The 15,330-nt window shown below is 26.4% G+C and overlaps 2 protein-coding genes and 1 pseudogene across 3 annotated transcripts; 1 reads left to right on the top strand and 2 right to left on the bottom strand.

Moving 5' to 3' along the window:
• Nucleotides 1–1,904: 1,904 nt before the first annotated feature.
• On the bottom strand, nucleotides 1,905–4,286 carry MKS88_001192 (DNA-directed RNA polymerase III subunit RPC10; the record flags this gene model as incomplete). Its single annotated transcript, XM_067219854.1, has 3 exons — nucleotides 1,905–2,137; nucleotides 3,772–3,870; nucleotides 4,088–4,286. The coding sequence occupies 3 exons, from the start codon at nucleotides 4,284–4,286 to the stop codon at nucleotides 1,905–1,907; spliced, it is 531 nt and encodes a 176-aa protein (XP_067075119.1).
• A 1,710-nt stretch (nucleotides 4,287–5,996) lies between these two features.
• Nucleotides 5,997–7,403, top strand: MKS88_001191 (adenylosuccinate lyase; the record flags this gene model as incomplete). The annotated part of the gene is made up of 1 exon (XM_067219853.1): nucleotides 5,997–7,403. One exon carries the CDS (start codon nucleotides 5,997–5,999, stop codon nucleotides 7,401–7,403), a length of 1,407 nt encoding a protein of 468 aa, XP_067075118.1.
• A 3,007-nt stretch (nucleotides 7,404–10,410) lies between these two features.
• On the bottom strand, nucleotides 10,411–14,562 carry MKS88_001190 (annotated as a pseudogene). Its single transcript has 5 exons — nucleotides 14,184–14,562; nucleotides 13,638–13,854; nucleotides 11,357–12,369; nucleotides 10,568–10,789; nucleotides 10,414–10,478 (listed from the first exon to the last, which is right to left on the bottom strand). Coding segments are annotated over exons 1-5 (1,896 nt in total).
• Between the last annotated feature and the right edge of the window lie 768 nt (nucleotides 14,563–15,330).

The following is a 15,330-nucleotide window of genomic DNA, read 5'->3' as shown; positions in this document are numbered from 1 at the left end:
TATATATATATACGTACATATATGTGTAAAATTAATGGCTTTGAACTAAAACAAAAACAACTTCTCAATATCTTCAAACATACGTACTTCAACTGAGTACTATCATCTTACTATAAAAGATAGTATAATATTGCTTTATTTTATTAATGCCTTATTTTGTTCTTAATTAATTTTAATGTAGTAGAATGCACTACTAGTTAAAAAAACAAAATAAAAAAAAAAAAAAAAAAAAAAAAAAAAAAAAGGACAAGGGTATACAAAATATTACACATATAAATGGTCTCATAAATAGCGTGTTTACAAACTTAAACAAAAATCTAGGCAACAAAATTGTGTACTTTATAAAAACTTTTTTAAAATTATTTTACACTCTGGAAATAATATATTTTATGTATTTTTATATCATTATAATATTTAAAATAAATTTATAAAACAATATAATACAAATATGCTTGCTTTTTTGCTATCACAAATGAGTATTATTAAAATAAAAAAATAAAAAAATTGCATTCAAAATATACTTAAAATTAAATTATAGTTGTTATTACTTGTAACATGGTAGCAACTGTAAAATTTACTTGTTCATCAAAGAAATATGTGCATACGTATCTATGCTCATATGAGTATATATATGTACATGTAAGGCACATACATAGTGTACGTATTCGCACATACGTTGTTACATGTGCACTATATGTATTATACACGTGTACATTTATATATGTTGTACGTAAGTATATAACAAATGTACGCATGTAAGTATAAGATCAATAAATGTAAGATAAATAAATACATATGTATATATTATGCAAAAATTGATGTACTTAAATAAATATAATATATATATTATGGATGGCTTAATAACTCTCTTTTTTTTAATGGCCTCTTTTTACCTAAAAAAAGATGCTTGTTCAAAAATGCTTGTGCGATTTTTTATATTTCTTTTTTTTTAATAATCATTTTGAAATTTAAAATATTAAATACAAATTTTAACTGAGCAAATAAAATGAATTCAAAAATTTTTATTCCATGTATCTTACAAATATTCCTACTAGTCTTCTCTCATTCTAGCATGCTTTTCTCATGCATTTTGTTATAACGAATGTACGAACAATGGCGCATAATATGTATATATAATATACATGACGTAATATACATGTACATTGTACGTAATAAAATACAAATACAATAACATTTACGATTTATGCTTACTAATAAAAAAACAAATATATATATATATATATATATATATATATGTACATAAGTATATATACATAATAATATATATATATATATACATATTTTTGTACGTATGAAAATAATCATGCTCGTTATTTCCATATAGTGTATATAAATGCAAATACTTGAATTTAAATTTTATTTCATATTGCCATAAACTCTGTTCCAATTTTTTTTTTTTTTTTATGTATAAAATCATAACAAACTTTTTTGTAAATAAATAATATGAAAAAAAATTAGAGCAAAATTTTCTATTTTCTTTTTTCTTTATTTTGGCTTTGCATTTAAACGTATTTTTTAAAAAAGGAAAAAAGGTATACAAAACGAAAGATCTCCAAGAAAAAACAAAAACAAAAAAATATAAATAATACAAATTACGTTTATGTATTATATATATATTAAATATAAACATATATATGTATTTATACATATTTATACAATATTTATAACATAGCTCATATTGCAAAAAATTATCGTACAATTTACATTGTTTTTTATGTAGAAAAAAAAAAAAAAGAAAAGAAAAAGAAAGATATATACAATAAAGATAAAAAAAAAATTGTGTTATTTCCATAAAAAACCAAGTGTTCGTAAAAATAAAATTTACTTAAAGGGCCATGATGAGTTGCTTTCCTTATGGTAAATAAATTAATACTACCATTATTTTAATTATTATCATTATTATCATTATTTGCATTATTATCATTATTTTCAGTATTATCATTATTTTCATTATTATCATTATTATCATTATTTTCAGTATTATCATTATTTTCATTATTATCATTATTATCATTATTTGCATTATTATCATTATTTTCAGTATTATCATTATTTTCATTATTATCATTATTTTCATTATTTTCATTGTTACGCACTTTTAAGAAAGAAATTAGTGCTAAATAATTTGGAAACGTGTATACATACATATAAGTACGTGCATATGCCCATACGAACATACGTATATACCTATATCCCATGTACCACATATTTTTTAATAAAGTGGAGCTAAAGAAGGGAATGGGAACCATGGTGATATTTAAAATTACCTGAACAAATCAGGTACCTGTTTTATAACCTTGAATATAAGGACAAAAAATTAGGATGATTTTACTTTTAATTGTACATATGTTACCAATGCATTTTTTAGATCAACAAAATGTTGTCCGATCAGTCGAATGCTAATTTAAAGTGGGTTATTCTTCATTTTATATGATTAATATAACACAATAGTAGGGAAAAATTAAAAGTTCAAAAAAAAAAAAAAAAAAAAAAAATTCAAAGTTGCACACAAAATAATAATGTAATTCGTACTTAAAAAAGGTGTAACAATGTAAAAAATTTGAAAAAATATGGAAAAAGCGAAAAATATGTTCTTAATGTAATAAAAAACTAGTGATACTAAAATTTTCTAGCATTACTAGAGGAAGCTCGAAGGAGAATTTCACAATTATTAGAGATCCGCCCATATGTTAAGCTTGAAATTATGGCACGTTATAAAAATAAAGGAAGAGATTGATGTTGAGAACCACGCCTCTTTCGTATTATATGTGCTGTGGGTGATATAATAACCCCTCGTTGTAAATGTATATATATATATATATATATATATATATATATGTATATGAACAAATCCATATATACATCGCTACTGGTACATTTGTGTGTATACGTATGTACATATGCACATATGTACATGCTTGTGTGCGCACAAAATTATGCTTCCCCTGTTGTAATAGGAAGCATATTTGTAACCGTAGTGTTGTCCAGGTTATGTCCACCTCTTGTAACGAATGAGCATTTCCATTTTGAAAAGCTTATGTAATAATATTTTTTTTAAAAAAACACGGTCGTCTATCAAATTAATCAGTTTTCCTACATACATATATCTTAACACATTTCCATTTTATTATTATATTTTTTTTTTATTCCATGTTAATGTAAATATATTTGAGTTTTTTCCGAGTAACCATTCGAAGAAAAGGTGTAATATCCATTTTTGTCTTAATAAAAGACAGTTACTTGAAAATAAATTAAGGCGTCTTTTTATGTTTTAAAAGGAAAAATTATTTAAACTTAGTTTATATTCTATTCTGCATTTAAGGGTTATATGTATAAATTTTAAGTTGTAAAGAATGAAAAAAAAAAAAAAAAAATTATAAAAAATTGTAAAAATTGCGAAATATCACAAGAATTTTATTTCATATTTTTCATTTTATAATTTTTACAGTGCAAAATCGAGGAAAAACAAAACTGAAAAACTTCCTTGTTATAATGCCTACTGTTAATTCTGAAAACATGTCTGAACGATGATAAGTCTTCTCATCGTAAAAGCGCCATAATATAAACCAACAAAAAGGAAAAGCGGAAAAACGCACATCCATAAAAATAATAAACGATAAAACGATATAGCAAATAGCGAAGTAGCTGAGAAGCCGAATAGCTCAATAGCGAAAGCACTTATATATGTATACGACAAAATAACACCTAAATAAGTTATCACCTCGTTTTACTCCTTCCAGTGGTAGTTACACTTTACGCAAACGTAAAAGATTGTGCTCGGTTCATCTGCGGATCTGATTTGTAGGCTGTAAAAGTAAGCTTCGTCATTCGTGCATTTTGGACATATGGCTGAAAGGACAAAATATAAGGGTAAGAAAAAATATAGGAACTGACTGTTCAGCGATTTATCTGTTTAGACACTTATCCGTTTAACATATCAGGATGGGCATAAATAGGCGAAGTAATAATGAACATGTCGTGTAGTACATTGATGAGAAAGAAACAATGTTACTTTATATATATATTTAATATTGAAACTTTGTCAGTATTTTTTCATTTTTTTTACCTTGTGTTTTGGACATGTTTTTATTGTTCATGTCAACAGCATCTAAAGGAATATTTTTGTTATATTCTTTGCAATCAAATTTGTTATATATTTTATTTTTTACCTTATACTTAAAATTGCATGTTTTACAATAAAAATAAACTCCGCTCTCGATGTGTACTAAAACAATGTTGTGGCAGTTCGGACAGAAGAACGCCATTGCGAGAAAGGTCGGCAATGCGTGCATACATGCATATATGCTTACATATACATGTATATGTACACTTGCACCAATATACGTGTTAGCATACCATATAATTTGACATGCCCAAATTATACTAATTTCGCTTTCGTCAAAGGGACAGCTAGCCAAATAAGTTATCCTTAGCCCTCATAACTTGAACGAGCTTATTTTCGTCCTTTCATTGACGTTTTTCTTATAACTGGTCACGAGCAAAAAGCTGCACATATGTTTACACGTATAAATATATAATATATCGAAAAATGGTAATTTATTTTATATATAAATATATATTATATATATATATATAATATATATATATATATATATTTTTTTTTTCTTCCTGTTATCCTGTGTTCACTGCGCTATGTTTTTTTCCCGCTGTTTTTATTAGAAAATTGGGAAACATGTCCTATTGCAACCTTTTCATCTTTTTTTTTTTTTTTTTTTTTTTGGAAAAATTGGCATTTGACTTAGCGCATCATTATTTTATTATGATAAGCAAGCAGAACGTGTAAATTTTCAGAAAAATAGAGGAATATAATGGGATGTGGACTAAAAAGGCGTGTTTATAAATTGTTTAAATTATAATCTTTTTTGGAAAAATGAAAAAAAAAATTTTAATTTTTTGAAATTTTATCGTTTTTTCTAGCCAAAATTTGAAAGTTACAATGTCATTTAATTATACTTTTTTGTTCTAACTAAAAATATCACTTATTAAACAGTGTTTTTTTTTTTTAAAAAATAGTGCCTCTATTTTTTTTTTTTTTTTTTTTTTTTATTATTTTGTCGTTCTGTTATTCCATCGTTTTGTTTTATTTTTTATTATTTTATTTTATATACTTTATATACTTTATATTTTAATTCATTTTTTTTGGGCATTCTACAACTTGCATTTTCCTTGAGGCTTTTTTTTTCCGTCCTACAAATTATGGTGCATACGCAAAATTCATTTTTTTTTTTTTTTTTTCTTCATTGTGCAGAAAATTAAATTTAATTTTCATCTCTTTCCATATATGCCATAGCTCTTGAACAAAATTCCATTTTTTTTTTTTTTCTTTTATTGTTATTTTTATCTTATTTTTTTCTTTTTTTTTTCCTATCTCCTCGGGAAGTATTTAAAAGAAAAAGGAAAAAAAAAAAAAGGAAAGAAAAAAGGTAAAAATAATAAGAGATGAAAGAAAAAATTGCATTCTAGCTAGATTATTATGTAAACCCACTGAGCGCTTAAAAAATAGAATAAAATTGGGCATAGCGAATAGCTGACACCTTTTTTTATAAAGAGAAATTATTGAATAATTGAGGATGTTCAAAAATAGGCTTGATAATTAAATGAGAGAAGGCAGATATATATATATATAAAGGCATAAGAGAGCATGTTGGAAGTTATGATGAACAAAAAATGATGGTGAAAGACGCACATTGTGGAAGTAAAAAAATATATTAGTTTCTCTTTTCCTACCCTTTGGACCACCTTTTTTTTGGCCCATTTTTGTCCACCCATTTTTGCTCCATTTTTGTTTATTTTTTCTGTCCATTAATTTTTTCTCCTTTTTTGTTCGAATTTTTGTCTCGTATTTTTTGCCCATATTTTTACCCATATTTTTGCCCATATTTTTGCCCATATTTTTGCCCATATTTTTGCCCCGTACATTTTCCCTCCTTTCTTTTTTTTTTTACCTCACCCCGATGGAGCACCTGCAAAACATCTCTCCCATTGACGGTAGGTACAGAAAGTCATGTCGCGAAATTTCGGCATTCTTTTCTGAGTACGCTCTAATAAAATATAGAATTCTGGTCGAGATAAAATGGCTGTTATTTCTAAATGAGAGAGAATTTTTTTTTAAAAAGTTAAGTGAAAATTCGGAAAGGCGACTGAGCGAGTTAAGTAATGTAACAGATGACGATATTACAAGAGTAAAAAAAATAGAAGAGGAAACAAACCATGATGTTAAGGCTATAGAATATTTTATAAAAGAAAAGATTACAGGTATTGAAGATGAGGAATTAATAAATATAAAGGAATATGTTCATTATTTATGTACAAGTGAAGATATAAACAATTTGGCATATGCTTTAAGTGTAAAGCTATGCATTAATAATATTATAATACCGATATTAGAAAAAATAATGAAAAAATTAAAAGAGTTAGCTTCTGATTATGCGAATGTTTCTTTACTTTCCAAAACACATGGACAACCGGCATCTGCTACTACATTTGGAAAGGAACTAGCCAATTTTTTTTCACGAATGTATAATCATATAAATTGTTTAAAAAATATTAAAGTATATGGCAAATTTAATGGAGCTGTAGGAAATTTCAATGCCCATAAAATTGCAGATAATAATATTGATTGGGTTTCAAGTATTAAATATTTCGTTGAGAAATATTTCCAATTAAATTATGGTTTATATTGTACACAAATACAAGATCATGATTATATTTGTGAACTATGTGATAGTTTAGCACGTATAAATTCGACTCTACTTGATTTATCTATAGATATATGGTTGTACATTTCTAATAATTTATTAAAATTAAAAGTAGTACAAAAAGAAATAGGAAGTAGCACAATGCCGCATAAAGTTAACCCTATCGATTTTGAAAATGCAGAAGGGAATCTACATTTAGCAAATGCGCTTTTTAAATTATTTAGTTCGAAATTGCCAATTAGTAGACTGCAAAGAGATCTATCTGACTCAACAATTTTGAGAAATTTAGGCACCTCTTTTTCGTACTCACTTATTGCATATAAATCATTATTAAAAGGGCTATCCAAAATTGATATAGACAAAAGAAATATAGATGAAGAACTAAATCATCATTGGTCAACTCTAGCAGAACCTATTCAAATAATTATGAAAAAATATAATTTTATGGATGCATATGAAGAGTTAAAAAAATTTACTAGAGGAAAAATTATTAACAAAGAAATTATGCAAGAATTTATAAAAACAAAATGTAATTTCTTGCCACCACATGTTATGGAAGAGTTAATGAATTTGACACCAAGCAAATACATTGGCTATGCGGACTACTTAGCCCTTAATGTACAGGAGCTTACGGAAAATTTTCATTTGCAGTATCATCAGTGAGCAAACGCATTACGCATGCACCGGTACGTCCATTTGGAAAAGTGCAATCACCATTCAAGGAAAGCTCGTGCGTGTGGTAGCACTGTGAAGCGGTAACACTGTTAAGTGGTATTACATACATACATACACACATGCATGCATACATACACACATGCATGCATACATACACACATACATGCATACATACACACATACATGCATACATACACATATATGTGTATACTCCCATTCATGTTACACATGTGTATATATTTAGAACTGTACACATGACTAAGCACATTACCGATTTTTCGCAAAAAAATTTGGATATTTGGAAAACCCATCTGATGGCTTCATTTTTCATTTCACCACCACAAAAACGCTTAAGTACGTGGGTTCGGATATATATACAAACATATATGTATACAAACATATACGTACACAAACATATACGTACACAAACATATACGTACACAAACATATACGTACACAAACATATACGTACACAAACATATACGTACACAAACATATACGTACACAAACATATACGTATACATACATATACATATGCATATATATATGTACATACATGGTGCGACTATCACATATCATCGTCCATTCACACATCTTTGCTTGATTATTCAATCAATGAACACCTGTAACAAAACTTTTTTAGTTAACATTTTTCCATTTTTATTTTCCAAACATTGTAAAATTGGCAGCAAAGATGCAGGTACCTGTTCATCTTTCCATTTATATATATATATACATACCCCTTCTGTAGTTGCCCCCACCCCCGTCTAATTCATATGAAACTAAGTTTCACGTGCATATTGTAAATGTTATAAATGAATCCGGCTCTTTCCGGATTCTCAAGCATACTTACACGCACACATACAAACACACACATACATGTACACTTAAACAGGAACGCGTCTATGTACCTACCTGTATATTTGACTCTATTTCAAAAGTTTACTAAAGTGCAAAAGAAGAAAAAAAAGAGAAAGAATGTGCAAGGTAGAAACATGCTAATATGGATAGTCTTCTACACAGATAAATGGCAATATGCACATCAGCTTTGTGGGCTTATATATATATATATATGTATACGTGTATGTATATATATATAAAGGTATATATTTATGAAACGTGAATCTTGTGCAAATCAGTCCAAAAAAGAGAAAGACCAAAAATTCTTGGTCTTTTCAGTACTAAAAATATTTCAATAACGATACACAGTATCTTGCAATTCTGACAAAGAAAACGGGATGTGCGTATAAATTAATTGAAAACAATTTAAATTATGTATAAATTAATTAAACATAATTTAAATTACTTCAGTTAAATTTGCATTTTCTCATCAGTCCATTTGCTTCGCCTTATTTGAAATGGCAACTACGCTGGTTGATTCGACTTTCCTGTGCTTATTTTATATTATTTTAATATTTTATTTTTTTAATTCTTTTAATTTTTAAAAAATTTTTTATTCTCTTTATTCCTTATATTCACTTCATTCTATATATTCTATTTACTCCTTTTTTTTCTTTTTTTCTTTTTTTCTTTTTTTCTTTTTTTCTTTTTTTCTTTTTTTCTTTTTTTCTTTTTTTCTTTTTTTCTTTTTTTCTTTTTTTCTTTTTTTCTTTTTTTCTTTTTTTCCTTTTTTTCCTTTTTTTCCTTTTTTTCCTTTTATTTATGTATTTCTTTTTAATCTGGGAAATTCATACCTATGCTGAGCGCTGCTCAACAGGCGCCCCCACATAACATCTCAATGTTACAATGCCATCATAAAAAAGCGCAGGGATGCACCATTCCGATAATATTACCGCTGCTTCTATGTTTTCAACTAATATATGAGCTTATTAAACACATAGGTGGCAATATACTTCCACATTTAATAATACTCATAAAATGATAGAAGAAAAGAAAACCTGTATATTATTATAAAAATATTCAAAAATTATTCCATTCAAGTCTAGTAAAAAATTATCATCATACATACATACTCTTGTGCTACCATTACGCATCATAAATAACTAATATATTAATACTAAATTTAAAATGAAAGAAATTAAAATCGCGTCTACCGTAAACATACACGAAAATTTTTATTTCAGTTCTCTTATATAATGAACCATAAAAAACAAATCAAAAAATAAATAGAAATCCTAGCTGTAAAAGATTAACACAGCCATAAATCGCGAACACAGTTATAGACATAAAAACGTAGACCCTAAACCTTGAACCCTTTTTAACTGTCAAATTGAGAACTACAATCAGTCATTACATAATTCTTAATATTGCTGTTTTTTTTGTTTTTCGATCTTTTTCCCCTGAGTGTTTATTTGATTGGAAAAAAAAAAAAAAAAAAAATTAAAAATGTACATAGTTTTAACTGTCTATAATTTCGAATTAATTAGGAAAACTTTCTGTTTTATGTTCTTCTTAACTTATTTTGTTTTATACGGTTGTAGTTGTACTTTGTTTTGTCCTGTTCTACCCTGTTTTGTTTTATTTATTTTTTTTATTATTACTTTTTTTTATTTATTTTTTATTTATTTTTTATTTATTTTTTATTTATTTTTTATTTATTTTTTATTTATTTTATTATTATTATTATTTTTTTTTTTTCATTTAGCATTCTTACACTTCTATGATTCCTCCTGCGTTTTCTCATCTCATATGCTTCTTATTGTCATATATCATTACATTTTCAACGTATTATACTCTTCCGTACTTTACATTCTTCTCTTATTTATGCCCCTCTTTACATTGTTATTTGGCTTATTATCTTCTTTCACTTTGCATTTTTTTACTCATCCTATTCCCCTAGTATATTAACATTTTTTCAGGTTCCATTTTTCCCTTGTTAAATGGTCCGACTTTTTTTTTTTTTATAAATTTCCCTCAGTTATTTAATATTTTTGAATTGTTTAATATATTTTTTTATAACCTCAAATTTGAACTTCCCCTTTTCTAAATTTCTATATTACTAAGTTTTCTGTTCCACATCGTTTGATGCAAATGTTCAGGGGTCCTCTATATCAGCTCGTTTTTCACTAACGCTTTCGATTAAAAATGTACACGTATGTACCTCTTAGGTTAAAGTATTAAAAAGGAACATAGAAAAATCGAAACAGCTAAAGTAAAGAGTGGCATCTGTGCCAAAGATTTTGTTAATATACATTTATTTCCAAGCAAATGCCCTTCTTTACAAATGCATTTTATTCCTATGTTGTCAATTCGTATACATAATTGGTCATCCCCACAACCCCCATTATTGACTGCACAGGACTTTGTATTATTTCCACTTCCTATATCACTTAGTACCATGTTATCTGTGACCCCATTTTCTATTCTATTGTTTTTCAGGGCACTGTAATGTGCTACCTGATCGCCTATGTTGTCTGAAGGGTAAAAAAAAAAAAATATACATATACATACATACACATACATATACATATACATATACACATACATACACATACATACACATACATATACATATAAACATACATACACATACATACATACACATAAATATACATATACATACATACACATACATATACACATACATACACATACATACATATACATATACACATACATACACATACATATACACATACATACACATACATATACACATACATACACATACATATACACATACATACACATACATATACACATACATATACATATACACATACATACACATACATACACATACATACATATACATATACACATACATACACATACATATACACATACATACACATACATATACACATACATATACATATACACATACGTGTAAGTATAGAACCCATATGTACAGATTCGAAAGTGAAAATTTCCCTTAAATGGATGTAGCATATTAGGGTAATTCTTTTTTTTTTTCGAAAGAACATTTTTTATTTTGGCTATTCATTATATGATGTTAGCCTGTAATATTCATGGCTCACCTAAGTAAAGAGTATTATCACCACCATCTCCATCTGTGGGATTTATGTTCTTTTTCTCATGTTGCTCTTCCATTGTATTTTTATTTACCCCTTCTTCACTTGATTTATCATCACTTGAATCCTGTGGATCGTTTCCTTTGGATGATTCCTTTTTTTCTGATTCACTATCATCACTAGGTTTATGTTTATGTTCAGATATTTCAGCTTCACTTTTTCTGTTTTCCATTTTTTTGTCATTACTATCTTTGTTATCTAAAGTTTTTATATGTCCTTCCTCAGAATTTAAATCATTCTGACTTTGTTCATTTACTGTATGTTTATTTTCTCCATTTACTTTGCTATCTTGTTTAGAAGCTTCGTCTTTCTCTGCTTCTGAGGATGTATGATCACCACCATCTCCATCTGTGGGATTTATGTTCTTTTTCTCATGTTGCTCTTCCATTGTATTTTTATTTACCCCTTCTTCACTTGATTTATCATCACTTGAATCCTGTGGATCGTTTCCTTTGGATGATTCCTTTTTTTCTGATTCACTATCATCACTAGGTTTATGTTTATGTTCAGATATTTCAGCTTCACTTTTTCTGTTTTCCATTTTTTTGTCATTACTATCTTTGTTATCTAAAGTTTTTATATGTCCTTCCTCAGAATTTAAATCATTCTGACTTTGTTCATTTACTGTATGTTTATTTTCTCCATTTACTTTGCTATCTTGTTTAGAAGCTTCGTCTTTCTCTGCTTCTGAGGATGTATGATCACCACCATCTTCGTGTTTTGTATTGCTTGATGTAAGACTATCACTGTCGTTACTATGATTTCCCATAGAATCAGTGGCATTTGGGTTTGAATCATTTTCTTCATTACTCAAAAATCTTTTTGATAAACAATTACAATTACCAAGTTTTAAGTTAACTAGGGAACCGTCGAAATAATTTTTCAAGTAGGAACTATAATAAAAAAGGAAAAGATTTACAAATGATAGAATATGTACTGTAACCATTTTCCCAGCACCTCTAAATCATTATAAAAGTGGGAAAAAAAAAAAAATTTAAATATAAAATATAAAATTGCAATTAGTTCTAAATTATTCGTTATTTAATTAATAACTTTTGTTTGTTTTCATTTTTATTTTTGTTTTTCTTTTTTTTTTTATTTTTTAATATTCACTGTATTAAAAAAAGGGAAAAAAAAAAAAAATTTAAATATAAAATATAAAATTGCAATTAGTTCTAAATTATTCGTTATTTAATTAATAACTTTTGTTTGTTTTCATTTTTATTTTTGTTTTTCTTTTTTTTTTTATTTTTTAATATTCACTGTATTAAAAAAAGGGAAAAAAAAAAAAAAAAAAAAAAAAATCTTTCCTTATAAGGTCGACTTTTCCATTTTTCAATGATGTGCATGAATACAGAACTTGATTCACTCTCAAGAGAAATATTTTTTTAAATATTTTACTAGGAATTTATAGCGAAAAAAATTAGCACGCTTATTTTTGTATGTGTGTAACTTGTTATAAAATGGGAGATGATAGAACATATTTAAGTCGTTCCTTGTTAACGGGAAATCTACGAGCATATACATAATAAACTCCCACTTTGTTCTATTTCATTTTGTTCTATTTCATTTTGTTCTGTTTCATTTTGTTCTGCTTTATTTTGTTCTTCATTTGTTCTGTTTCATTTTGTTCTTCATTTGTTCTGTTTCATTTTGTTCTGTTTCATTTTGTTCTGCTTTATTTTGTTCTTCATTTGTTCTGTTTCATTTTGTTCTTCATTTGTTCTGTTTCATTTTGTTCTTCATTTGTTCTGTTTTTTTTTTTTCTTTTTTTTTATAGTTTATTCTGTTTTGTATATTTTTTTTTTTTTTTGCTATAAACTGGATAAAAACCCAGAAATTCTTAGTTTCCCCTTTTTTTTTTTCCCCCTTATTCATGAATACTTTTAGCTACTACAATAAGAGGCACTTATTTATACGCCAACTTTTTTAAAAATTGTTAACTCTTTAAATGTTGTAAAATTAATTTAAAAAAAAAAAAATATGTGTACATATATTATGTATATTATTAAAGAAAAATTAAAAATATATACTTTTTTTTTTTTTTTTTTTTTTTTTTAACTTTATCTTAACAAAACTCAAATTCTACAAAAAAAATAAATTTCAATAAATTAAAAGGGTAAAAAAAAAAAAAAAGAAAAAAAAAGAGAGTTAATTTATTGAAGCTAAAATAATAATAATTATAAACGTTAAGAATGAACAAAAAATGGAACTTAAGGAAGAAGACTCTGATGATTTTACACAATCAGTACCTACTAATTTATATCCCTCTTTACAAAAACATTTTACTATTTTTCTTCCTAAGTATTCACATAGCTTGTCCTCACCACATCCACCATTGTTATGTAAACATAAATTTTTATCTTCATCTTCATCTTCATCCTCATCTTCATCACCATCATTATCATCCGATCCCTCAACAATTCCACTGCTGTTTGAATTACCTAAAAAATTAATTTAAATAATAAATGAATTTGTCCATGCACTTTTATTTTGAAACTTCAATATATTACTTTTTTTTTTTTTTAAAGCATATAACAGCCAAAATACGGCTCTGAAAAGGGCACATATACATTAACTTACATGTACATAAATATATGCACATATATATAAACACATATATATACACACATATATACATACACATATATACATACACATATATACATACACATATATACATACACATATATACATACACATATATACATACACATATATACATACACATATATATATATGTTTATTTATTTATATGATTTATTGTATATACCTGAAAATGTTCCTGCGTTTCCGGAATCTTCCGAATTCGGGGTGTTAGCCAAATTAATGTTATCTCCTGACTGTTCAGAATATTTGGACGTGATTGGGCTCCCTGCGCTTACCGATTTACCATCTTCACTTAAGCCCTTCTGAGGGGAATCGTCTATATTTTGTTTATTACTATCACCACTTGTGCCTTTGGTAGAACTGGATTGACCAGTTTCCTTAGTAAACGCATTATTATCATTATTATTTGTCAAAACTCTTTTATAAATTATTTTATTAGTAATAATTTTTAAGTTATATGAAGAATTATTCAATAACTTATCAAAATGCGAGTTGAAAACAATGAAAAAGATAGACGCTGTTAAAAAATTCCCTATCTTCATTGTGTTCAGTATATCTTATAAGACACAAATACAAAAAAAAAAAAAAAAAAAGAAAGAAAAGAGAGAATGAAAACAAGAAAGAAAAATCACTACAGCCAAATATATTATTAAAAAAATTTTCAGAACAAAAACGTGATAAAAAAAAAAGTATTTTACAATTATCCCAATACAGTAAAAGTTAAAAGTATTCAAAAAATTAAAAATGTTAGAAATATTCGTAATACGGAAAGAGTTAAAAATCGTAAAGATAAGCTTTTTCCAAATATTAAAAAATTAAATAACTACACATATATATATATATATATATATATACACTTATACACATCATATTCACATATATACATGCATATGTATATTTCCCGAAATATGAATTATAAAATTTTTTTGTTTCTTTTTGCTTTATTTCAATTTTTCCTTTTACAATAATTCCTTATGTTATGACAAAAATTAATTTGATCTTAAAAAAAATAAATATACATTTATTTTAACTTTTAGCTTTTACTTTCTTTACTTTTAAATAATATATTCACCAATATTCGTATCAGCGAAAATGTGTACCTTAGTGGCTTTCAACACCAATACAGATATGTAACACTTTATCGAACATGCGACATTACAAATACATGCATAATACATACACGTATCTGCTATAGCAGATGAGAAAATTATTTTGTAGCATCCTTATCCAATAAATGAAAAAAAGGAGGTATTTTTATACTAATAAAAAAAAACAGTACCCCAAAAAATTACACAAAATACATTTTTTTT

This window comes from Plasmodium brasilianum, chromosome 4 (assembly GCF_023973825.1).
Source record: "Plasmodium brasilianum strain Bolivian I chromosome 4, whole genome shotgun sequence".
NCBI lineage: Eukaryota > Apicomplexa > Aconoidasida > Haemosporida > Plasmodiidae > Plasmodium > Plasmodium brasilianum.
Note: the sequence above shows the minus strand (reverse complement) of the source record. Positions and strands in the feature narration are given on the sequence as shown.